The sequence below is a fragment of the Ruditapes philippinarum genome, unplaced genomic scaffold, assembly GCF_026571515.1.
Source record: "Ruditapes philippinarum isolate M1 unplaced genomic scaffold, ASM2657151v2 ctg9859_1_1_1_1, whole genome shotgun sequence".
Classification (NCBI taxonomy): Eukaryota; Metazoa; Mollusca; class Bivalvia; order Venerida; family Veneridae; genus Ruditapes; species Ruditapes philippinarum.
Genome location: NW_026855033.1, coordinates 36,064 through 62,678, shown reverse-complemented (window position 1 = coordinate 62,678; position 26,615 = coordinate 36,064). Strand labels below are relative to the sequence as shown.

Genomic DNA, 26,615 nt, shown 5'->3' with positions numbered 1-26,615 from the left:
AAAAAAAAACAATTTTTCTTAAAGAAAAAAAGTAACTTCCATAACTCAATTTAAGGTAGTATGGCGAGTTCCCTCTACTGACCTAATAAGGTTTGTGACATAGCGTAAACGGCTTAAGATTTCACCAAATATGATTGTTATCGACTGCTCAAAATGTACATTTTCGTACTTTCTTAAAAGCAAATGTCTGAATGATAATTACACGACCCATTAATGATGATACATGCAATATAAAAATTATTTCTTAAGTTTTGAAATCAAAATTCAACACTTCACCATGTGACGTTTGTATAGAGCAATGGTGTTGCGTTTATTAATTTGTTATTTATTAAATAGATGTTGAATCATGCATTATCAATTTTATTATGTCTATATTGGTGTACGTTACAAGCATTTAGTTTTTAATATCAACAATATTACTAAATGCAGCCGCACAATATTATTCTCTACAAATCATTCTAAAAATATTCTTAGATACTGATTTTATCTATTTTAGGAACTTTGAATATGCAGCATTACTTACAGGAAATGGTGACATCTTTTTTCAACTGCTACATTTTCTTATTTTTATGTTAAATGATATAAATTTTTTTTAACCAATTCTAATCTATTGTATGTATGTATTCTATTCTAAATAACACTGAAGGTAAACGTATCATGTAAAAATTAGAACAAAAATTCATTAATGAGAAGCGATAATAAACATAACAAAAAAGATTCGGAAAAGACATTCAGACTCACGGTAATGTTACAATCAGAACAAAAAATTCTTTAATGAGTTGCTAAAATAAACATAACAAAAATGATTCGGAGAAGACATTCAGAATCACGCAAAACACTTTTGATTGAATGAACAGCATCAAAATGTTCATATAGGTAGAACGACACTAAATATGTGCATTACATAGGTCCGAGAAGGTTCGGTTTCATATATAAACATGTATATATTGCCTGTTTTGTGTTTGTTATCAAATAGCAACAGCTTTAAGCGTCATTGTAGCAAATAATTTCATATGCAATATGAAAGTATTGTATGAATTTGAAGAAAATATGCTATGTTTACTTCAGCTTTAATTAAATGAAATATCAGGTCTTTGTTCATACTTGCTCGGAACGTTTAACTATAATATCGAATCGGAGAAGACAAATGTCTTGATAATGAAAAAGGGTCTCCAAACCTATTGTAAACAACATTTGAATAAAATGGTCTAGGTACCTTTCTTGTTGTTTCATAATGCATTCAGCTGTAAAGATAATATAAAAGCAAAGACATTTAGAACATATAGCTTATGTCAAGTAAATAATTAATGCATTATTTAAGTCTTCTGAATGTGTATAATGTCAATATGCTTTTTTTGTCCTCCTCAAATTAAAGAATTCTAATAAAATTCTTTGTTCCTGAAAAATATTTTGTTAGACTTGACGGCCTTGTATGAATGATCGTTCGCGATGTAGCCTTCGCTACTGTACAAACTTACAACCGTTTATACTTGGTAGAAACTCTTCAAAACTAATAATTTAAACGCATTCTTTAACCGACTATACGAAATATTTTAAGTAGCTAAATAAAAAAGAAGCACACTAGTTTTAAACAAAACTTAACTTCTGTTATACACAGTGTGTGCTCTAATCATTTATGCCACATCCATTCACAGCGGAAAAAGAACAATTACCATTTTTTTTATATTTATAAAACTCATGTTTCTTGCATGCTTTGCCATAAAATTATATTTGAATAACTTCAAAATGATTTTTAATGAATTTTATTTTTCAGAATCAATGAAAAGTAATATTACCTTATTTACATAATATACCAACATGTTCATGGTGACCACAATCATGTCTTCCCAACCCTGCATGTGAACATTGAAGCAAGCTTGTTTCAGATCCCTTACAATTTACTTGGTCTAAAAGTATTGGTAATGTTCCACTGCCAAAGTGTGCCTCCTTGTATACCTTAGGATTAGTACTAAAATGATACCATCAAAATATCTTATCAAGCTTTATGTTCTTTAAAAAATGTAAGATGAAGATCAAACAGGAAACAATTGTTATTGTCATTTAATCGTTATTTACTGTTAGACGGACACATTTGGAAATTCGCATAACTTCTTTTAAATAAATGTACAAAAGTTAAGTTCAGCAGAAGTCTATGCAAGAAAATCTTGAAATTTTACAAGAAACAAAAATTAAAAAAAACAATAATAAAAATTTCTTCTGAAATGAAAATAATTCTAATCGTTTTTATTACTTTCCCAATGCAAAAAATTTAAGCATCTTTGTCTGTCTAAAAAATTATAGGGGGAAATGTCGTTTACAATGTATTTGTAATTATTGACAATCTATATAACGTTATGCAAAAAAAAACAAGAATTAAATTTATATACTTTTTAAAAGTGATCCTTTAATCCCTTTAGGATCAAAACCAGATTCTTAGAGATTTTAAATTGTCAACTATTTTCAAGCAGGTGCTAACACATTTTTTTTTTAAATTTTTGTTTAAGACATTTAATGTTCAACTAACTATATTTCAAACATCATCTTAAACTTTGTTCGTGTAACTTACTTTTATTATATTCTTGACGTAAAAAAACAACAACAAAAAAATAACAAAATCCCTTTCAGCTGGCTTTATCAAGAAAGGATGGTAGTTTTGGAATTAGCAACAAACAGAACCAGAGACAAGCCTATTTCGAAAAAAGATTATTAAAAACACGCTGAATAAAACGAAAACTTATTTTTCTGTGCTCGCGAAAAAAGAACATGTTCAAAAGACTTTCAGAAATTATTATTTCCCCTCACTTTTTTTGCAATGTAATTTCCCCTAAGCCCTGGGGTTTTTTATGAAAACACGTTACCCCGTTATAAGAAAAATTTTTTTCTGTTACTAGATAAAAATATTTTTAACAGTAATAAACCCGGGCTCGTGGTTTATTTTCTAAATAAAAAAATGGCCGTTTATTTCTCGATTTAGCCTTTATTCGGCTGCAAGACAGTCGTGTCTTTATGATTTTGAGTTAGTCGCATGATTTACTACTGGATTACACGATTAATTTTGCGAGTATTAAAATTATTGCAAAGTAAATAAAAACATTCACATACATATGCTTAACATTTCTGTACCCATTTTCTGTTTTTTAATTTATTGCAAAACATTGGTTATTTACATTTTTGTCCTTTTCTCCGTAAACAAATAATGGGCTGCTCATCTGGTTAATTTCCTATAATGCCGTAGATTTTTGAGACTTAATCATATGGAACCAGACTAAACGCACAGAAAATGATGACGCATCGAATTCAGCGTAAAAGACGTTGTCTGTACTATTTTGCATTGCACAAAACTGCATCGCGCAGGGACCGTATACGACTATAGTAAATTCCAGATCAGTGTAATCAATTGCTTTACTTATTTTTCCCTCGCTATTACGCACACATACGTATTTTCGAATTTACATACGCGTAAAAATGGACTCATTGAATAATAAAAAAAAACAACGACGAAACCACTGCACGACGTTACTGAATTTCGATATGGAAGTTATTTTATTGTAGAACATGTTTCATAAATATATTTTTTTAATCTTTGTTATTTTTCCTTTTAAATTATACGAAAAATGTCTTAAAATGAACTTTTTACAGGAAAAAGACATTATGATACTGCGTATACTCTCATAATTTCAAGATACTACGTGCACATTGTGTTATTGATTCTGCGTTCACTTTCTTCGAAGTATACACTGTTCCTCCAAAGAAATGTTTCTGTCAGATTTATCATCCTGTGTACTTAAATAAAATTGGTTCTATAATTAATCTTCAAAGCACATTTCTTTTCAACATAAACTATCAAGTGTACAATCTACTTCACAAAATGTACTACATAACATAACATATCTAATAGGGAATAACACATTTATACTCCACAACTAACAGCCAATGAAAACTGAACAAATGAACTCGCACATGTTTTATTATGACATACAAGGATGTTTAGCCTAAAATTCACCAGTGACTTTGACAGTATATTTGCAGATATGCTTCTAGACATGTATTATACTGTCATATGAAAGTTTAATAAACTGAAATTCTGAACAAAAATAATGTGTTGACATAATGGTCCAGATGTCCCCCTCTCAACCACTGTATTGTGTGGTCAAGCCCTTTAGTATTGAATGTTGTTACGAGCCAGGCGTAACGAGAAAGAAAAGCCAGCAACAAACTTGTAACAATATAACAAATTTATTACAGAAAAATATTAAAGAAAAATAAAATAACAAATTACGTTTACAAATACCTTGAAGTCCAAATAAAGTGAAAAATCTTAAATGTCTAGTCTGATCCTGGAATGATCCTTTTTGAATAACACAGTTAAATCTCCAAGTTAAATCCAAGAACACTTTAGTAATAAATTCCACAATAAAAATTCCACAAGAATAATTAATAATCCAAGCTCCAATAAATCATAATTTCCAAGTTGAAATAATACTCCAAAATAATTGGATGACTTAAAAGATTACTGATGACTAAAAAGGTAAAGATACTTAAAGATCACTGATGACTTAAAAGTAACTGATGACTTAAAGATAAGTAATTAATGAAAAATGTCTCCTTATTATATATTAACTAAGAAGTTTCCAGAAAGGTTCTATTATGTTCTCAAGTAATCATAATCTAGCAACTTCAACAATTATAAAGATCATTCCAGAAGTTTCTATCTAAATATAATGCATGAGTTTTCTACAACAGTTAAGAACCTTCTAGTACATACACTGTAGTTTATGTTCTAAAAATAGAACATATGATAATATTGGAAATACAAACTTGTCAGATATAAACTATTTACATGTTATATGTTGCAAACATAACACTTCCCCTATTCAAGAAAAAGAAACATGAATGAAATGAATATTTCTTTTACATAAATTCAAACAATGTAACTAACAAATAACATAGGAGAAATGTTAAACATTTTATACATTCATATATATGTGTATTACAAACAATAGCAAACAACAACAAAAAAAATAACCAATCATATCATATAAATGTTAAATTTAAAATACTGCAAATAACAGTTTTTAGACACGTGAAAGTACAATCAGGGATCAAATTATCTTTCCCTTTAATGTGTCTAATGTCAAGACTATATTCTTGCAAAAAATAAGCTCCACCTCAACAACCTTTTGATTTTTGTTTTTAAGTTTATGCAAGAAAGTGAGGGATTGTGATCACTAAGAACAACAACAGGCAACTTTGAAGAAGTTAGATAAACTTCAAACTGCTGAAATAGCAAGAATAAGAGCAAGGCACTCTTTCTCTATAGTAGAAGTAATTTTTTCTGATGTCATTAAAATCTTTTAGAAAAGTAACAAACAGATGGTCAACACCATTGTTGTCTTCTTTGGATCAATACACTTCAGCACCTATGGTCACTAGCATCTACAGCTTGACTTAAAGTTTTATTAAAATCTGGTGCCAGAGAAGAACTGGTGCACTCTTAAGTATGGCTTTAAGGCTGTCAAATGCCATTTGCACTTGTCATCCAAATGAATTTGTTTCTTTTTCTTTAACAATTTGTCAATGGTTCTGCCAATAAGACCGAAAAATTATTACAAAATTACGATAATACCCTGCCATACCGAAGAAAATCGCATCAGTTGTCTTTTACAAGTTGCACAGGAAATTCAGAGATAGCTTTGACCTTAGCTTCTATTGGGTTTTACTTTACCCTGTCCCACTACATGTCCCTAAAAATGTTAAAATTGCATGACAAAATCACTTTTTGCAAGATTAACTGTCAATTTAGCATCACTAAGTCGGTCGACAGAATGCTCTAATTGTTTTGAGATGTTCCTCCCATTCATCAGAATAGATGATTGCGTCATCAATGGTATGCGTCACATCCGTGTAGACCAATATTACCATGTTTATAAGTCCTCTGAAAAGTTGCTGGTGAGTTTTTTCATACCAAAGGGCATGACTTTATATTGATATAAGCGTCTAGTGTTACAAAGGCTGATATTTCTAGCTCTATCAGTAAGTGGAACTTTGCCAGAATCCTTTTAGAAGATCAACTTTGTTACATACTTTGCTTTTTTCCAATTTTGTCAATGCAGTCATCAATTCTTGGTATAGGAAATGAATCAGTTTTTGTTACAGAGTTCACTTACGGTAAATCTGTACACATTCTATATGTTCCATTGATTTCGGTACAAAAATACATGGAGAGCTGTAATTGCTTTGACTTGGTTCAATAAAGTCATTATCCAATAAATACTGAACTTCTTGTCTTAGGTACTTTTGTTTTACAGGATTGTTCTATATGATGCTGTATTGGCTCACATTTCAAGAATGACTCATCGATATTATAGTCCGTGTGGGAATAACAGAAATTCATTACATAAATAGAGTCTTTTCATCATCTCGTTTGGACGGTTCAAATGAGCAAGTTTCATCCAAGATTTTCGAGAATATCAGAGTTTCAAGCTTGCGACAGGATCAGACCTTTTCAATAATTTTCACACTATTAGATTCAATTGAACATTTATTTTTGTGGAACAATTTACAAAAGAGTTATAGTTTAACTAGATTTGCTACCTCTGTCAAAAATTCTTTTTAAACATAATCTATATGACTACATTTGCTTTTGCCTCGTTCTCTCCAGAGTATTAATAAAATAATTTAAGGTCACTTGCTTTCTTTCATACTATAAGGACCAAAGATTCCTGTAAGGTCCATATAAGTAAAACAAGTACTATACCAGTTAAAACGTCTTTCCGAAGCATTCCATCAACTGATTTCATTACTTTTGTATATTTAAATTAACCCTACACTCACATGCATAGCAACATTTTCGAAAATCCGATACATACTGAAGTAAATTTAAAGATAATCAATCTTCAGACAGGAATTTTCTCTTTTAGAAAGTTAAGGGTCCCTCGGAAACAGTGTGACCAATACTAATTCAAAAGGCTGAACCAAGAGATTCCTGACAGATTCTCTTATCATGCAATAACAATAAATTGGATGCCTCATCGCAGTCTTCAGTGTCAAAAAATATGACCTATCAAATTTTCAGGTCTGGTGAAATATCTCTAATGCATCTTTGACTTTCAGGGTGATAGGCTGGTAAGACATATATTGGAGTAAATTTCCTAACTCATGCATGAACCTGTGAAAATACCAACATAAAATTGACCCTGATCAGACGTACTGGATTAGGGTAAACAAACAAAGTGAAAAATCACAAGACCCTTGACAATAGTTGGCTTAATATTTCTAAAAGAAAGCTTCAGGAACGCGTAAACACACATTAATAATAGTACTGAGAACCTGATTTAAGTTTTTGTAATCTGGACTCTACACAGTCAAATAATAACGTCTACTAAAGGTCCATAACTGCAGGATAGCTTTAAAAATGAGCTTTAGGTTTGACTGGTTAGGTTTTCCAACCATCTTGACAGTAGACAAGATTTACAGCACTAGATAACATCTGCTTTAAGCCAGCAATAAAAATGATTGAGAATTTATGTAGGCTTATAACACCTAAATGACCTCCATGGGTTTCATGAGCCAACTTAAATATTTCATGGCGATTATGTTAGGACCTACAATTGTGTTATAACATCCAACCCTCTTCACAGGACATAGCGGTCGCCATTTTCTCATTAAAACCCATTCATCATAAAACAAAAACAGGACTTTGTCAAGTCATCTCACAAAGCCTTTTGAAAAGGACACAAACTCAGATCATGTTGTACCTGAATAAGGCTGAACCTGACAGCGATCATACCTGATCTTTAATCGGTGTAAAAAATCAAAGAATAGAAAAATCTTCGAATTTCAAAGGCAGAGTAGGAGTATAGAGAAAAATTCAATTTCATTATCTAAAAAAAGACGACCTAATAAAAGTATCAGCTAAGTCAATATCTGAACAAAATATCTTTCTTGAATGGCCTTCCTTACCATCACTCGAGATAACTGCACATGAAGGTAAAGGTCAGTGAATTTCCTGCTCAAGGGTCAATTATCGAATCACACAAGGATGTCAGTTAACAAGTGGATTAAACCACTACCGTTATCTGCCAGCAAGTCTATTACCTACAATAAATGGAACACCTTTAAAGGTAAGAAGAGATCTATACCTACACCACGGCCCAACAAATTATGACAAATAATAAGAGAGGACGTAAAAAACCCACTCACACCCGAATAAGACACAGATCTCAGAAAAGTCTCGCAGAAAAAGCAGGTATCTGCTAAAATAAGAGATGACGAACTCTGTCCTTAAAAAATAGAGTAGGGGCAATCACCGGGATATGACACGGGGGATACCTTCCGAAAGAATGGTTCATAAATCTCCCTTATAGAATCGTAGTATCTTGGGTCTTTGACCTTCAAATTGCATGTTATCAAACAAGAACTGAGGTTCAGACCTTTGAAGTGTGTAGGACCTGGGTTTGTGCCTCATCAGGGGTTTGTTGTGCCGTCTCTTTTTAAGGTAAAGCAATCAGAAATAAGATGTCCATTTTCTTGCAATATTGCATGTAGACAGATAAGGCATTAATGACGTATGTTCACTTCAGAATACTGTTGGAGTATTGACTGACTAGAATAGCCAATTAAATTACCAAACGAACTGGAAAAAAATGAGTGTGACTCCCTTTAACATAATAGACTGGGTAAAGAAAATCACAGCTAAAACGCAGCTTCTCAAAGTCTAAACTGTTCATCTAAGAAAAGATTCACATCAAGTAATCAACGTTTAAAACTCCAACAACCAAGCGCTGACTTTTTCATGATTTATTTATATCTTAGAGATAAGACACTCACCGATCAAAAAGTTTTCTTTTTCTCTGCAAAATTCGACAAGGTTGAACACTTCTTCCTTAGAATTTCTGAATTTTGCCCTGTAGGCCTCTTGTACTATGGAACTCATACCTTTCACGAATTAATTCTTTACATTATCAATATTAGATGCTTTGTTCAACAGTAAGTTGTGTATAGAATTCACGAAGCTTTACCAGTTAAGAACGCTCTGTAAAAAGTAATGTCCATGCTCTTTGGCCATTTTTAAATTTTCAGCAACCTATTTCAAAATAAGAAAATACTTACAACTTCTTCTTTGAAAGGTGGAACAAGCCTAATATTTTAGTGACATTCAAATTTTGAAATTTATTCTATGTTCAAACTGATTTGCTTTCTCTTTGATTTCTAATTCTCTCATTTTTAACTTGAAATTCTCATCTCTTTCTCTTTCTTTTTCAAACTGCCTTTCCCTTCTCTTTTTTTCCCTTTCTTTTTCTATACAGTCTCTTCTTTCCTTTCTTTTTCTAACTTCTTTCTTCCCCTTTCTTTTTTCCTAACTGTAAGCTGCCCTTTCTTCCCTTTCTTTTTTCTAATTGCATTTTTTCTATGTTCAAATTTAAAATTGAAGTTCAAGCTTCTTTTATCTTAATTTCTGGGTTTGTTTCAACAATCAGAGAAAGTGCATCTTGTCCAAAAATATCTTCATCCACAAAAATAATGAATCAGAAGATTTTTAATTTCTTGTTTACGCATGGAAGATTTAATTTCTGATAATTAACTTTTTTGCAAGATCAAGCAAATCAGTTTTTTTTAGCCAAAATCTAATACCTCTGGGAAGGTCAGCTACAAACTTTTCTAAATTAAAAGACATGACTGCTTGCTGCTTGGTTTTAAACTCAAAAGTGATGTGTTTCAAAAATTTCAAAATGAAAGGTACACTTAATAGAACAACTAAATGATATCAACTCAAATGAGTAAAATACGGTAATAATAAAATGTAAAATAAACGAAATAATTTTCCAATAATGTAGCCAAAAAAAATATTCTAATCCCGACGAGCCCCCAATTTCTGTTACGAGCCAGGCGTAACGAGAAAAAAAGCCAGCAACAACTTGTAACAAATAACAAAATTTTATTACAGAAAAATATTAAAGAAAAATAAAATAACAAATTACGTTTACAAATACCTGAAGTCCAAATAAAAGTGAAAAATCTTAATGTCTAGTCTGATCCTGGAATGATCCTTTTGAATAACACAGTTAAAACCAAAGTTAAATCCAAAAGAACACTTTAGAATAAATCCCACAATAAAATCACAAGAATAATTAATAATCCAGCTCCAATAAATCACTTAATTCCAAGTGAATAATTACTCCAAATATATTGATGACTTAAAAGATTACTTGATGACTAAAAAAGGTAAACTGTATGACTTAAAGATCACTGATGACTTAAAGAGGTAACTGATGACTAAAGATAAGATTAATGAAAAATGTCTCCTTATATATATTAACTAAGAAGTTTCCAGAAAGGTCTATTTATGTTCTCAAGTAATCATAATCTAGCAACTTCAACAATAAAGATCATTCCAGATAGTTTCTATCTAAATATAATGCATGAGTTTTTCGTACAACAGTTAAGAACCTTCTAGTACATACATTAGTTTATGTTCTAAAAAATAGAACAATGATAATATTGGAAATACAACTGGTCAGATATAAATTATATACATGTAATATGTTGCATACATAACAATGTTGATCACCGATTCTTTTTTGAATAAGTTATTAATAAGTTGATTTCCTAAAATGAGTCCTATGAGTCACGTGGAACCTGTGCAATGAAGCAACGTGGAACCATTTCATAACATAATCAATAGCACAGTGTGCAAGGGTGGGACGTACACAAGGTCTTTGCAATGAATTCGAAATTACAAATATAGGCTTAATATAAATCAATCCTTTTAATTTACTTACCATTGTTTTTTCGTAAAATATTAACCTCACAGAATGTTCTACAAAAGGCTGGCGTACATGTTATACGTTGAATACTTTGTCACTGATCTAAACATACGACTTAATCTGTCAATACATTAGCAGACAGTGAGCAGCAGTCCTGTCCAGTTAAGAAGTAGCAGTGAATGTATTTTAAGGCTGTCGTTTATGGAATTCCGTAACTAAGTGGATAGCAATGATAACACTGGCGAACAAAAACTAGTAAAGATAATAATATAAAAATAAGCTCAATCCTGTGATTAAATAGCCATAAAAATTTAATCGTAACTCTAAAAATTTAGTTAATTCTTTCATTAAATTTCCAACAATACAAAGACACTCAGCATGTACTTGATAGGCATGTCTTTTCTGATAATTATGCCATAATACAACGTCAATCCTCCATAAAACAGCAGTGCAATGCCATTGTGGAAAATGAGAATTGAAAGAGAAATATTGCCCCAGAATTTTGTATTTAGGAGTTCAGTGCTTTAATATGCACTAGCAAACCTTCGTACACCTATAAAGATTATTTATCAAAGTAAACTATTCTTAACTACTGGTTAATATTTCACATTACATGAAGTTGTTTATGAAGTTGTTGAATGCCAATATAATATATTCTTTCTTTATTGCTTTTGCCCTAAGCAGAATGCGCACGCAATAAATGCAACATCCATTTCTATGGAAAATTCGTATCGTAAAACAAACAAGTTGTAAAAACTCGTATGATTAGAATCTTGTATGAAGAAAGGTGAGAACGTAAATTTTAGGGTGGTTAAAAAAGGAAATATAGAAACTGTGCTATACTATAGCAGGGTACGGAGTAATATAATCTTTTTAATAAAACAACTAAACCTATTCTTCTTTATGGGGCGGAAATATGGGGATATGGTAATATAGAAGTGATTGAACGAGTCCAATTAAAATTTTTAAAGTATATTTTAAATATGAAACGATCAACCCCAAATTATATGGTGTACGGCGAAACAGGCTGCCTGCCGCTATCTATTGATATAAATGAAAGAATAATCATGTTTTGGGCTAGATTAAAAAAGCCCGATGTAAATAATCATCAAAAGAAATTGTCGTCTTTATTATATAATATTACATACAATATTTTAAAAAACTTAAGTGAAAATAATTTGAGAAAATTTTTTCCTTGAATTGCAAACTTAAGACAAAATTTTATCAATTGCGGATTATGTAATATATGGGATACTCAAAATTTCGGAAACGAGAAGTGGTTGAAATTAGCAATAAGACAGAAACTAAAATATATTTTTCTAAATGATTGGTATTCCGTTATTGAAAACTCTAACAAAAGTACATTCTATAGAATATTAAAAAAATAATTTAAATTCGAAAAATACCTTTAATCAACTCCTTAACCTTTTCTTCGTTACATGATAACATTTCGTACACGTAACCATAGATTACCAATAGAAACCGGAAATTGGGCCCGAATGCCAATCAATCAAATAACATGTACCTCATGTAACAATAAAATAGGCGATGAATTTTATTACTTATTTGAATGTGTTTTGCTTAATGATGGAATAAAGTAATTTTTGAAACCCTATTATTACAGACGCGCAAATACATTCAAGCAAGAACAACTAATTAACACAGAAAACAAGGGCTAATATTCGAAATTATGTAAATTTGTTAAAACAAAATTTTTTTGTTATTCACCTCTTATTTGATTACTTACATTACAAGAATTACTTACATTCCAAGACTATTACACGAATATTTCATAGATTAATTTTTATAACCCATAGTAAAGTGTTTGTTTGTTATATTTTATGTCTAATAGTATGGCACATTTTTCATTTAGCTTTTAAGTATGAGTCTAGAAATGTCATTGTAAAGGTTTAAAATATTATGTCGTACTTAATTGTACATCACTTGTCAGTTGCTTATATTATTATTATTATTATTTTTGTAACCATTCTCATCGTTTGTCGATAAATAAAAAGAAAGGTAATATAAAACGAAATTATACCCTTAGAGAGTGTCTAAATTACGTGACTCTCCATGGTTTTTGTGCTAACATATTTACTAAGAAATTAAAAAATTTGTGGTTTTGATGCTTTTTTAACTGAACTGTAGTTAAGCAAATGATATGAACAAATACTCTTTTTACGAATTATTTTATCACAAATTATATATACAGTGTTCATATGTTTAAAGACCCTCTACTAACATTGTATTTATTACTAACCACATTTATTCATATTAACATGAAATGTGTGTAATTAAGGAAATATGACTTTGACTTGACTTTGACTATAATCACGAAGACGCATCTCAACAACATATCGTGCTATATATTTATAACATAGAGAAACCAAAAAAAACCCCCAAAAAACAGAGCAAACAAAATCACAATATTTGTTTTTTCATTCTAACATGTCAAGAAAAACTATAGTTGGACTATATTGTTGATGATTAAATTTGTTCTTGCCTCAGTATTTCTAATATTTACGTTCTTTAAAGGCTTTTTAGTCTGTTTATGCACATCAATTTGAGAGTAACAAATATTGGAAACATTGTTTGCCTTCTTATTTTATTTTTTTATATATTTTACAAGCGAAATACAGAGTCTTTATAGTAAAATAAAAACAACAGTGAAAAGTTTTCTTTTTTACAGTTTTTGCACGCGCTGTTTTGGCGCTTTATTGTGACGTCACGTTAACAATCCTTCAAACGTCTGTAATGCGTAAATGAATGAATTAAAGATATTGGTGTCCGTTTTTATTATTTTAAGTAAGACAACTTTCTATCATTCTAGATAGTTTTATTATACTTTATCACATACCAATATCGAATTTGCGATTCCGTAAAAATGGTATTACAAGGTCGTGCATATACTTTGAAGTTACGTCATTTACGTTATATGAACTGAGTGTTAAAGTGTGTTAATTGTAAGCGTTATACTATAGGCGCATCAATAAATAATGGTTCTTTTTTTCTTCAAAAGGTCTTTGTTTTTGGTAAGTGATAAATAGAATATTAAAGTCGTGTAAGTTTAATACTAAATTTATTAAACTCGTTGAATGAATAACATAATATTATGCTCGCCATAATTTTATTCAACTCGTTCAAGAAATTCAGTATTAAACTTACACTCGTTCAATATACTCTGTATTTATCACATACCCGTGTCGCTTTTGCACGGTAGTGTTTATATAACGCATATGACGTCACGTCAAAATATATTCACGACCGTGCAATACCATTTAAAATTTATTTTCCAATCTTACTTAATACAAGATTATAATCATACCAGATTTAACAACTTGTTTGCCTAATAGCATTAAGATCGTTTTACGATTTTTTACCATAGAAACGGATGTAGCATTTCGTGCATGCGCATTTTGCGTAAGTAGGGCAAAAGTTGTAAAGAAAGAATATATAATATCGGTATTCAACAACTTCAGAATCAACTTGATGTAATGTGAAAGAGTAACCATTAGTTTAGAATAGTTTATTTCGATAAATTATAGGTGCACGAAAGTTTGTTAATGCATATTAAAGCACTTAACTCCTAATTAAGATCGTGAATACGAAATTTTTGGGCAATATTTCTCTGTCTATTCTAATTTTCCACCATGTCATTCAAACTTGCCTTCAGATGAATGACGTTTCGTATATGTCAAGTAATAGAATTCAGAAAAGAGAAAAAAAGCACATGCCTATTCAAAGGTCACATTATTAAGGACAATCTTAACGATGTCGATCGTCCTTCATGTTGTCTGGAGAAGAATTTGCGACAAAATCGGCAAACATTTATTTCTTTTAATGAGCTATAAATTTGACTGTAAAAAGTAAGTTATTCTAAAGTGTAGTGTACGAAAAAAGTTATCAGTTTAGAGTGTAACATAAATGAGTTAACAAATTTAATGAAAAATATGAAACTCAAAAACTTTTTTAGGATGTACATTGTAAATATTTTAAGGGAGCATTCTTTCTCACAGTATTTGAATCCTATTTTTTTATTTAATTAGCTATTTTATTATTTTTTTTTGTTCGCCAGTGTTATCCATTTTATCCCATTATGAACTTAGATTTCTTCGAAGAAGGTTTAGGCAGTATCAATAACATATAAATGTGTACGCAGTATCTTGATTTTTTTTAGAGTGTACGCAGTATCATAATATCTATTTTCTGTACATAGTACGTTTTAAGACATTTTTCGTACAAAGGAAAAATTACAAAGATCGAAAATATATTTGTGAAATAGATTCTACAATAAACTAACTTCCAGTTGTGTGAAACTTTCAGTTAAATCGACAATTTCTAAATTTATGTAACATTTCAACGCAGAGTGTACGCAGTATCCAGACTCAAAATCGCATTCAACGCGAAATACTGACGAGAAAGGGAAGACTTGTGTCAAGGCATTAGGAATATTAAAACTAGAAGTAATGACATCTTCTTTTCAAAAGAAATTAAATTCAAATACATTCTGATTGCTTTACATGACTCGTTTTTGTTCAAAATACCGTTTGAAAAAGTGTTCGCGGTATCAGAATTTTGAGGATGCGCGCGCATGGTATGACCCCCTTAATCTTGTTAGCCAGCGAATATTTACAATATTTTAAGAAATTTTATACAAGTATAAGAAGAAACAAGTTGAAAGTAAGTCTAATTTAGTGTGAAAAGGAAAGGGATTACTAAACACTATGCTTATGGTACTTGTTATAAGTCTTTTAATATATTTTTGCTACATTAAAGAAATCACCAGGAAATAATTATTAAATAACTTTCTTAATTGAATTATTTAAGATAATGCGGAGAAACGTAAGTCTTATAATGGATTATTTTGATAAACATACTGACACACAGATACTGTATTTTATTAAAATTTATATTATCAGAACTCTATATTTGTTAGTATATATGTTAGTAACAACTTGCTGCGTGTTAAAAGTAGCAACTCCTTGTCTACGCAAGTTTTGTGTTACAGATAAGGAAAGTTTTTTGGAATTCAAATGATAATTTCTTGTGTTAATTTTCATCCTTTCACAGTTTTCAGAAAAGCGTCAATCGTTCCTCCAAGTGGCCATTTTTCGTTTGCCTGTATTTGAAAGACCCCGTGTACATGAACCATTTAAGATATATAGTGCAATTCTGTTACCATAACATGCCGTAATGGCCTGCATATAAGACGCTGTTTAATAGTTGGTCCGTAGATGATTTTGTCAACCTGATATTTATTTTAAAAACGTATGAACTATTCATGTACCTGGGCACCTATACGCCGACAAATATACACTTCGGAAATGTTGACAGTATTAATAATTGGTGCATAGTTCTCTTCTTCCCTTGATTTCTTTGTTTCAACTCTAAATGTATAAGATGAGTGTTCAAGTAGAGACACTATAATCATATTAATTATTATATTATATTATATTAAAATCTAAAAATAACTTTTTCCAATTTGGACCGTATCATCATGGGAAATTGTATATTTTTTCCGCAAAGTGAACACTGCTCTTATTTAAATTAATATATCTGCGCATGTCTTTACCAAAGTAAAACAGATAATGTAGAATGATATTTCAGATTATAAGACACATCTTTAAAATATTTTCTGGGAACATAACATCTTCATTCATTATTTCTTAAGTTTGAATTTGTTTTTTTCGCGTTGGCCATGACTCGACGGTCTATCGAAATGGGCAGGGAAAATCTCTCTTTATGAGAATATTCATATTCAGTTGAGCCTTGTTTTATTTTGCAAAAGGCTTTCATAGTTTGGTATACAACAAAGATTTATTCCATATCTTTGACATTTATGCCGTAAAAGAATTGCTTTCTTTTATAAAATATTTTCATGATGAAGCCTGATTTCGAGAATCAACGCGGATATTGTACAATGTAACAGAACCAAAACGGAGCGCCGCTTACTAATTTTTTTGCTTTTGGACAATATTATCAAATAAAAATGTGTACTTATTTATTTTACAGTAGTAAGATAGTGATTGTTTCTCCTTCAAATATGAGAGGTGTTGCTTTGTAACGAACTTAGGAAATTGGCGCCTCTTCAGTTCTTTTTAACCAATTTTGAAGTTTTTGTTATTGAATGAAAATTACGATTTCAAGTATAATAAGATAAAAAAATCAGAAAATAGTACCTAGAAATTAGATATTACAACTTTAATCTTAAAAAGTTGGTCTTTCTTGCATACATTTGGAGCGTATCGGTAAGCCGGGAAAAATTTGCTGAGAAAAATCGGGACCGTACCCCCTTTAAATTCTCACAACTTTTTAAACAATTTTCATAATTGTATTATAGACATTTAAGATTATCATCTTGAAAATAAATCATCAAGTATATCGAGTCAAGGCCGACGCGATAAAAACAAATTCAAACTTAAGAAAAGTAATGAATGAGAATGTTATGTTTCCAGAAAATATTTTAAAGATGTGTCTTATTATCTGAAATATCATTCTCCATTATCTGTTTTATTTTGGTAAAGAAATATAAGTTAACATACGCAGATATATGCATATAATGTTTTTTTTTTACTTACAATGGATAATTCAGCATCTTACAAACAACTTTTGCTGACAGCGCACTAAAAGCATCATCGCATACTGTCCACCAAGTGTTATCATGCCATACTTCAAGTCTCCCTTCATACCGATTTAACCCGTTAACCAACCGAACTTTCAAGAATAAAAATAATATTTTCAAATACCAATAACAACAACAACAATAATAATGGCATAATTATAATAATATATTTTACAGTTGTGTTATGTTGACTATACTTATTGAACAACATGTTTGTAACTGGTACATCATTAAAATGATAAAAGTAATAAAAAGAAAAAAGAGAAAAAAATTCCATTTAGGAGATATTCTTATGCGTGTGCTATATCTAGTAGACAGTTATGTATTGTCTGATTCCCTACCTCAGCCCATTTAAATATAAACATCGACTTGTCTTTTTTTAGTTTTGCCAGGATAAATGTTTTGGATAGAGGAACAAGTAGATGGACGGCATAATAAAAAGAATTTTAATTTTATACAGAATTTCTATTATGGCCCATACACAATTTCATCAACAGAACATTTTACCTTTTTGAGTAATAACAGGATATAGACGGAAAAATGATCAAATGAAAATTAAGTGCATATCTATATGACACTTTATCTACAGTACAAGTATCATCAACAAAGATGCATCATGTGCATTATTTCAATATTGCCCTCTATGTACATATTACGTTTTATATACCTAGCTTTTGCATTTTTCATTATGGAACATTTGTTAAGATGTCTTCATTTCCATAACCGTATCACCCACAAATTATATATAGTCACCATATGGTCATCTGTTCTATGGTGGCTAATTTGTTACACTTTTGCGCGTCGCATTGTCGCTGACGACAACACGACAAAGCGCTAAACGACGCGTTATCGCCTTCTTGTCTTGTCGCTAGCGAAACACGCCAAACGCCTTTTTGGCGCTATGATGCTCGCGACAACGAGCCATACGACAGCTCTCTAAGAAGCCAACCCTTCGATATAATTCAAGCGCCACGGCAACAACGTGCCGCATGAAGAATCGCAGTCTGACGCATTTCGCAGCGACAAGATGACATGACGAAAAGGCGACAACGCAACGCGCAAAATTGTAACACATATTATATGTTATCAACCTAGCTTGCTTTTGGACATGATAAATTATTAGTGATTTCTTCTTTAAACGGAATGACCTCCGGACAAACGGACACACGGATGGTAATCTTAAGTTGTTCTCCGGCGAAATATGAAATTAACCTTTTACGACAAAGATATTTATGGAGGCTGTTCGTTGCCAAAAATCCAGCCTTTAAAACTTGACTATGCATATTTTCGATTCTACTAAACAGATAAGTAAAATCTAATTGTCGATCCGAGAGTTAAATACTGCATGAACTGGTAACACTCTCAGGTTGACAACACCACACTTTCGTTTTACATTCTAAGGGGATTACCATTTGTAAACGATTTTGCAACTTCCATATGGCAATATCACGGAAAATGACGAAGATTAAAAAGGTGGAGCCAATTTTCATGAAAGTAGAATATAAAGAAAGGCAACTTTTACTGGGCAGTAATAATAAGTACAAAAATATTTCAAATTAAATGAAACTGTTATATATGTCACATACATCAACTGCATTATAGTTGACTTTGAATTTAAAACGTGTTCTAGCACAGGATATTCAATTATTACAAAAGTGGTTAATATATAATGTAACAATGGGACTACGTTCGTAGAACGTCATAAAATTGATAATGAGCATAATAATATGCAATAACTAAAGTTCGTCATTAACATAAGGGAATGTTTTCCATATATAAGGACACAAACCACTCCTTAAAGCTATGAATTGTTGAAAAGTGTAAAGTATTGAAGGAGAGCCATTTTTGTCTTTTATACATATATATCCGATTTGAAATAGTCAATATAATGAAAATATAGAAATCTAAAAATTTAATTCTTTTCAATAATATTTTTCAAATAATTACTTTGTGTACATGATATGCCGACATCTTCGTCATGAGAACAATCATTTAATCCCCAACTTCTATGTGGACATTGAGGTAAGCTTATCTCAGTCCCCGTACATTTAACATCGTCCAAGTGTATTGGCAGTTTTCCAGCGCCGAAGTATGCGGACTTAAATACTAGAGGATTGTTACTAAAATAGAGAAAAACAGAATCCTTGAAGAATACACAAAACGGCAAAACTGTAATTGCTGCAGGCTCGGTTTTATGTAGCCTTGGCATTGCAAGTTTCCGTCCGGCTAAAGCAGTATTCAACATTTAAATGTACGTATGTAATGGTGAAATTTTGAATTAAGAAACATACGCAGAAGAGTTCATCTGAAAATGATATAACTGTCGTTTTTTATCATGACATATATATATGACATCAGTTAATCACTTGAATCTCTACATGTATGTCATTGTAAATGAAAACATTTATTTTAGAATTAAACAAAACTTCTTAATTTTGATTTTAAAATTTAAACGTACGAATGTATTTGCATAAAAAAGTTTGAAAAGTTTTTTTTGTCTTTAGGGAATGAATGTAAATGAATTCAATATGTTTTATAATTATTGATTTTAGTCTTCATACAACATGTACAACTGTATCACATGTGAGATATTATGGCCACCTCATAGACATTTTGCCGCCAAAGTCTGAACATATTTTCTTGTTTATTAAAAAGTATTGAGATTGTATTCTTTTAACCAAGCTGCATGATTGATATAATTTTAATTAGGCAATGTTACTTGAAATATCTTCCTGCGCCGAAGTGTGCGGACACAAATACCAGGAGATAAGTACTAAATTTATATAATTGTCTGTTTTAACACAACATACATGTAATCAGTCAATCTCTTTAATATGAACGTGTTGTCATTGAAAATAAATACATTGCTTTTGAGCATCAAACAGTTGGTCTTCTTATAACAACTTCGTCACAGGGTTGGCATCAATACAACTGTTTATGTACATGGACTTCATAATATGAATGTACATTCCTATTTCACTCGTTAATTAAAAAAGTACATTGGGTGTTTTTGTGACACAGTTTTTTTATTCAAGCTGCAGGATTAATGTAATTTTGTAGAGGGTAATTAAGCAATGATACATGAAACATCTCATAACTGAGTACTTTTGTATTTGTATTTTCACCAATTTCGATCCTAGAGAAATTATTTTTATTACTTTGTAAAAGACCACAAGGTAATATACTAATATTACATGTCAAATACGTTTGCTATGAGCATTGAAGTTTCGGAAGAGAAGTTTTTCAGATATGTTTTCTACAATATATATAAACCTAAATGTCATTTTTTTCAATGTACGGGTTTTGTAGTTTTCGAGAAACATTTTAAGACATTTGTTTCACTATATCAGTATATATTAACTAAGTGGTCACTGGATTGGGCAATTTATGATCACAAGTGATTGAATTGTGAAACTTCTGTGGAGGCCTACGGTTTGATATAGCAAGCTATATATTAAAGAGTTTATTGTGGTTCTTTTGACCATATGTATATGACTGAAAATATTTATATAATTTTTATAGAGGACTCAAGGACCATTTCTTTAGGTTAAGACAAAGTCCATTTTGTTATTTGAAAGGAGATATGGTTTCAAGAACAACGATTGGTGGACACTTTTCCATAAAAAAGCTCGACTATGGCCACTTTGTTTTCATGTGATTCAAATTATGACCAGATCTGATGTAAATATTTCAATACATAGTTTGCTGATCATGTTTTTCTTGAAGGTTTACAGAGGTACATGGAAAACTGTATGAATACGTATTGTGTGATTTTAATCATTTGATGGTTAGAAAAAACAAGAGGACCAAGATGGCCCTAGATCGCTCCCCTTACCCGTCAACCACATACGAGAATTGTCTTAGACAAGCATCCAAACCAAGTTTGATGACAATTGAATCAAAATGTGACATCTAGTGTGTTAAACAAGGTTTTCCATATCTAGGCAGTGCAACCTAGTTTTGACCCCAGGCGACCCATATTCAAACTTAACTAGAAATAATCAAAACAAACTTGCAGCCAAATTCCAGGATATTTCAATAACAACAGTAGCCACTAGAGAGTTCACAAGAGTTTCTTTTTTTAGCACCTGTGACCTAGTTTTTCATCAGAGATACCCATATTCGAACTCCTCAATGCAATTAACTAGACAGGCGTCCTGATTAAGTTTGATCAGAATTGAGGCAAATGTAACCATTAGAGTATTAATAAGGTTTTTCTATATATGGGCAGTGTGACCCTGTTTTAACCCCAGGTGATCCATAATCAAAATTGACCTAGAAATCATCAAAACAACCTTCCTGATCAATTTCCAGGATACTTGGATCAAAACTGCAGCTACTAGAGTGTTAACAAGATTTTTCTATTGACCTTGTTTTTGACTAGAGACGTCCCATATTCAAACTTGACCTAGAAATCATCAACGCAACTTTCCTGACAATATCTAAAATATTTGGATCAAAACTGTAGCCACTAGAATGTTAACAAGAGTTTTCGTTTTTTAGCTCCTGTGACCTAGTTTTTCACTGGAGATGACCCATTTCGATCTTGACCTAAAAATCATCAAAAAGACCTTCCTGACCAATCACCAGGATACTTTGATCAAAACTGCAGCCACAAGAGTGTGAACAAGATTTTCTATTTTTGTCCCTGTGACCTAGTTTTTGACCGGAGACAACCCACATTCAAACTTGACCTAGAAATTATCTACACAACATTCCTGACAAATTTCAAAAATATTTGGATCAAAACTGCAGCCACTAGTGTTAACAAGATTTTTTTTCTATTTTTATCTCATGTGTTGTAGTTTTTTTATTAGAGATGGCCCAAATTCAAACTTGACATAGAAATCATCAAAACAACCTTCCTGACCGATTTCCAGAAAACTTGGATCAAAACTGCAGCCACTAGAGTGTTAACAAGCTTTATTATTTTCAACTCCTGTGACTTAGTTTTTTACCCAAGATAACCAATCTTCGAACTTGACCTGTATTTGATTGAGACCAACATTCTAAAAAAGGTTGATGATGAGTTTTAACAACCCAATTGTTGACGACGACCGACGCATAAACGCACTACGCACGACGACGGACGCCAGACATAGCCCCATCACTATACCTCACCTTGACCACTTTATGGTCAGGTGAGCTTAAAAGCAACTAAACATGATTATTACTAGCGAGAAAGAAATGAATGCGATTCCAGAAAATGATTGAAAAATATGTATGATAAAATAAAATGTACATTGTCTATCTATGTGCCATTGATTAGCATAATTATGTTTTGCAAAGTTTAACATTTTAGTTAGGTTCCTAATATGTTTGATATATATAATGGTAATCAATTTATCTTAAAGTTAAAAAGATTAATAATACATCCACTATATAACATGCATGAAAACTTGTACAGAATTAAGTTAATATCGTTTATTACTTACTGTGGATAATTTAGCATCTTACAAACAACACTTGCTGATAGCGCTGTAAACTCATCATCGCATACTGTCCCCCAAGTGTTATCATGCCATACTTCCAGTCTCCCTTCATACTGGTTTGACCCTTCAACTAATCGAACTTCAAGAATATTTAAAGAATTAATAATCATATATACCATAATGCTTCATGATAAATGACCAGTCTTATGAGCAATTGCAATGGTGGCTAAATTGGTTTGGTCACTGTGCCGGTCAATATCATGGACAAATAAAAAGTGAAAAAGTAAAGATTATATTTCATTTAACATGAAGTACAGGAACGCTATCGTCAGTCACTTATGCTAGAGTTTTGCTTTGTTGTAAGTGTATAATCTAAATTTTATATTATATTATTAATTAATTTTTCAATATTAAGCAGGTTTTCACTTCAAATGTAAGGCTAATATGAAGTTCAGCATGGCATTATGAACATACAACGAGGCCATTTTGCAAAAAGTACGGCCTTTAAGAGAAAACTCGGCTATTATGAGAAAAGAGAATTTAGATTGGCTCCCCAGCTCTGCCATTATGAATCTGCTTTTTTTTATTGAAATTGCTGCACGGTAGGTTTTCGAGACATTTTTAAAAACATGAATCTCATTTGAAAAACCCAACAACAACGGAATTTACGTAAGTTATGTTTTGTTCACTGAGTAATTAACTTTTTAGTTTATTTAGTTTTTGAGTTAATTTATAACATTGTCAATAATTAAATGTTTTCAAATGGCCTTGTAAGTGGGTTTTAGACTGTTATATTAGCCATCGGCCTGAGGCTAATATGACAGTCTTCAGCCCAATAACAAGGCAATTATGAAAACATTTAATTATAAACATTATGGTAAACATTGTTAAAGTGATCGTATTGTTACTGCCCATGATTTACTGTGCCAAGTTTTGCTTTGTTGTAATTGGATAATCTAAATTTATATTAAAATAGAAATTGTCACAATAATCTAATTGTTACATGTACTGCCCATGGCTTACTGTGCTTGTTTTCCTTATATCAAAGTCATGATAAAATAACATATTAGAATACTATTTCCACGTGACAAAATTATAGAGAAATCACTTAAGTTAATAAAACAAGAAAATAAATAAGAACTTGTGGATGACAGTGGATGACGATCGCAAAAGCCCATATCTGAGCAATAATTTGTATACGGACAAATTGCTAAAATACAAATGCTTATTTTATCAGAAAAATAAATATCCGAAATTGACATTTATAAAGGAGTAAGGAGTTCAGCTTTACTCAGACAAGATTAACGATATAATTAAAAGCTCTGTAGAATGGTTTACCCGATAGCTTACACATGTTTCATTATCAATAAGGAACAATATATTGCGAATCAAAATTGGAACAACGGCTATCAATTCATGGTTAAGATAGTACCCAATATCAACATTGCCAAATAAAGAACTGTAAACATTTACTAGCGGTATAACCCTCCTAACTCTGCTTTGAAGAGTATCTAAAAGGCTAGAATTACTGTCAACTGCATTGAAACTAAGTGTCCTAGGGTCAACTTCTTTTCTTCTTTTTTTCTTATGTTTATCTCATATCTGTTTTAGAAAGAAAGAAAGTGAAAATTCGGACACAGTTTCAACAGAATCTGTTTCTAAATAACCTCATCAGTATAAGTTCACAAATACTACCCGCCGTTTCCTTACATCGTGCATTTATTTCTTTATGTATAACAGACATATTACAAAGATTTTCATCAGTAGCAATATCACCTTTGCAAGTTTCGATATGGCATATTTTGAAATCCTTAGAGCTGCCTATGCACCCAAATGGTGATGCACACGTCCTTACTCGTTCTCTTAGTCCAGCACCACACAGTTCAGAACATTCTCCCCAGGAAGACCACTGATCCCATTCTAAAAGAACACAAACTATCATCATATTGACGTGACATAGGTAATAAATCGAATCATCTTCTCTGATAGTTTGTTACAAGCCCGGTTGTTATTCCAAAGTTATGTTGGGTTTAATCCATTAAAAGCCATTAAAGTAAGATGCTGTACAATTTCTTCTGTCATGAATAAGCATTTTACTGTGAAACACTTGACGTTGATAACAGAATGGGGAAATACAAGGAATAAAAAGGTGGTGTAATGAAAAGCTACGCTCTGAGAACAGTTACCAATATGATCTGAACAACTTACAATCAGCCAACGAGCGCATATAGCTTTAAATGTTAATGTAACTTAAAACTATATATTAAGTATCATTTTCATTTGAAATATCTATGTTCTTATTCAATATATTATTTTATAATTTGTACGATACGAAATAAAAAATATGTTACAGTATATTTATTGTTATTATTATGCTATGGTGAGATAGAAATCGACTAAGGCCTACCTTTGTTTTCTTTCACTTGATTACTTAAAGTATCTACGACCATTCTGTTCTGCCCTACACTTTGATTTACTGAGACAATATCTGATGAAATGCGTTGAATATTTTTATCCAGTTCTTTGATACTATTAAGTCTTCCATTAACGTCTGTCATAAGTTTATTTTCAAATGAAGAGATGTTGCTAAAAACGGTTTCGATAAAACTGACAGTATCGTTTGCCGTATCATCTAAAAATTCTTGAATTTCTTTCTTGTATTTGACTTGCATAGCAGTTATATATTCGAAACGTTCGTCTATAGTATTGTTAATTACAACTTTGAATTTTTCTATGATTTCCTTATGTTCATTTACTATTTCATTTATGTTTGAAACTAATTTTTGTCTTTCTTTTTTCTCCGAGATTAGTGTCTTCTTCACAATGGCACCAATGCCTCGATTGATTCCTGTGTGTTTATCCTTTGCTCCGGTGACTGTTTCATTAAATTTCATATTGATATCTTTAACGTTTTGTTCTAACTTTTCTAGACGATCTGAAATGTAGAGATATTTCTTTTAGAAGGACAAATAGGCATGAAATACATGATAAAGTACTTTGGGTGTTGTAATAAGCATACATGACGCAAAATTCAAGTTTTCACTTTTTTGTCATTGGAAATGTTCGTTTTTTAGGCATATTCCAAACAAATACATGCAATTTTGGTTTGGATGTCTAATGCTTTGTAACTGATTTATTTGACATAGACCAACGTAGTTACATAGCACCTGATTATATTAAAGATCCTGTATGTTGTAAGTGAGGTTGTATACCGCACTTAAGTGAAATTATATACTAGTATATGTATATAATTATGCTTAAAAAACAATTATCGAAGAATATGTAAAATAAGTGCTGCAAATATTTGTACATACTATTTGTAATATCTTTGTAAATAATGCTTTTTGGAACTTCATAAATCTTAATTTGAGCCTCATATTTATAATATAAAACCATCAAACATTTGTGTCACAGGATATTTAAACACGTGCTTTACAATTAAGTAAACACAAATTAGAAACATAACTATACCATTTGGAATCGGCCCAGTCGTCTCGTATGCCTTAAGTCTCGCTTCTAATCTACTGATTCTAGCAGACTCCATTCGTTGTTCTATCAGAACTTGTTGTACTATATCCTTTAATATTCCAACTTCCTGACAGTCACAAATTGCACCCCCTTCACATGTTACTGTCGGGATGGTAACAAAAAAAATAACAATGCACAATAAGAACATTTTAGTATGCAAAAAGTAATATGTCATTAATATATCTTTTTTAAACTTACAGCTAAACCCATATGACACAACAACGTTTTTGCATTTAATATAGCTCGTACAATTATGTTAATTATGGT

General features: G+C 31.2%; 1 protein-coding gene across 2 annotated transcripts; it reads right to left on the bottom strand.

Moving 5' to 3' along the window:
* Nucleotides 1–73: 73 nt before the first annotated feature.
* Nucleotides 74–26,615, bottom strand: LOC132741902 (uncharacterized). Of its 2 annotated transcripts, none has more exons than XR_009627361.1 (8): nt 26,292–26,615; nt 25,228–25,755; nt 24,597–24,740; nt 22,824–22,959; nt 19,336–19,508; nt 17,345–17,480; nt 1,797–1,956; nt 74–1,244 (listed from the first exon to the last, which is right to left on the bottom strand). XR_009627361.1 is itself a non-coding variant. In XM_060730171.1 (8 exons), the coding sequence occupies exons 1-7, from the start codon at nt 26,521–26,523 to the stop codon at nt 1,798–1,800; spliced, it is 1,521 nt and encodes a 506-aa protein (XP_060586154.1). In that variant the 5' UTR covers nt 26,524–26,615; the 3' UTR covers nt 74–1,244; nt 1,797. The 2 variants fall into 2 exon arrangements, 1 of the variants encoding a protein (XP_060586154.1); XM_060730171.1 differs by having other exon boundaries at nt 1,797–1,969.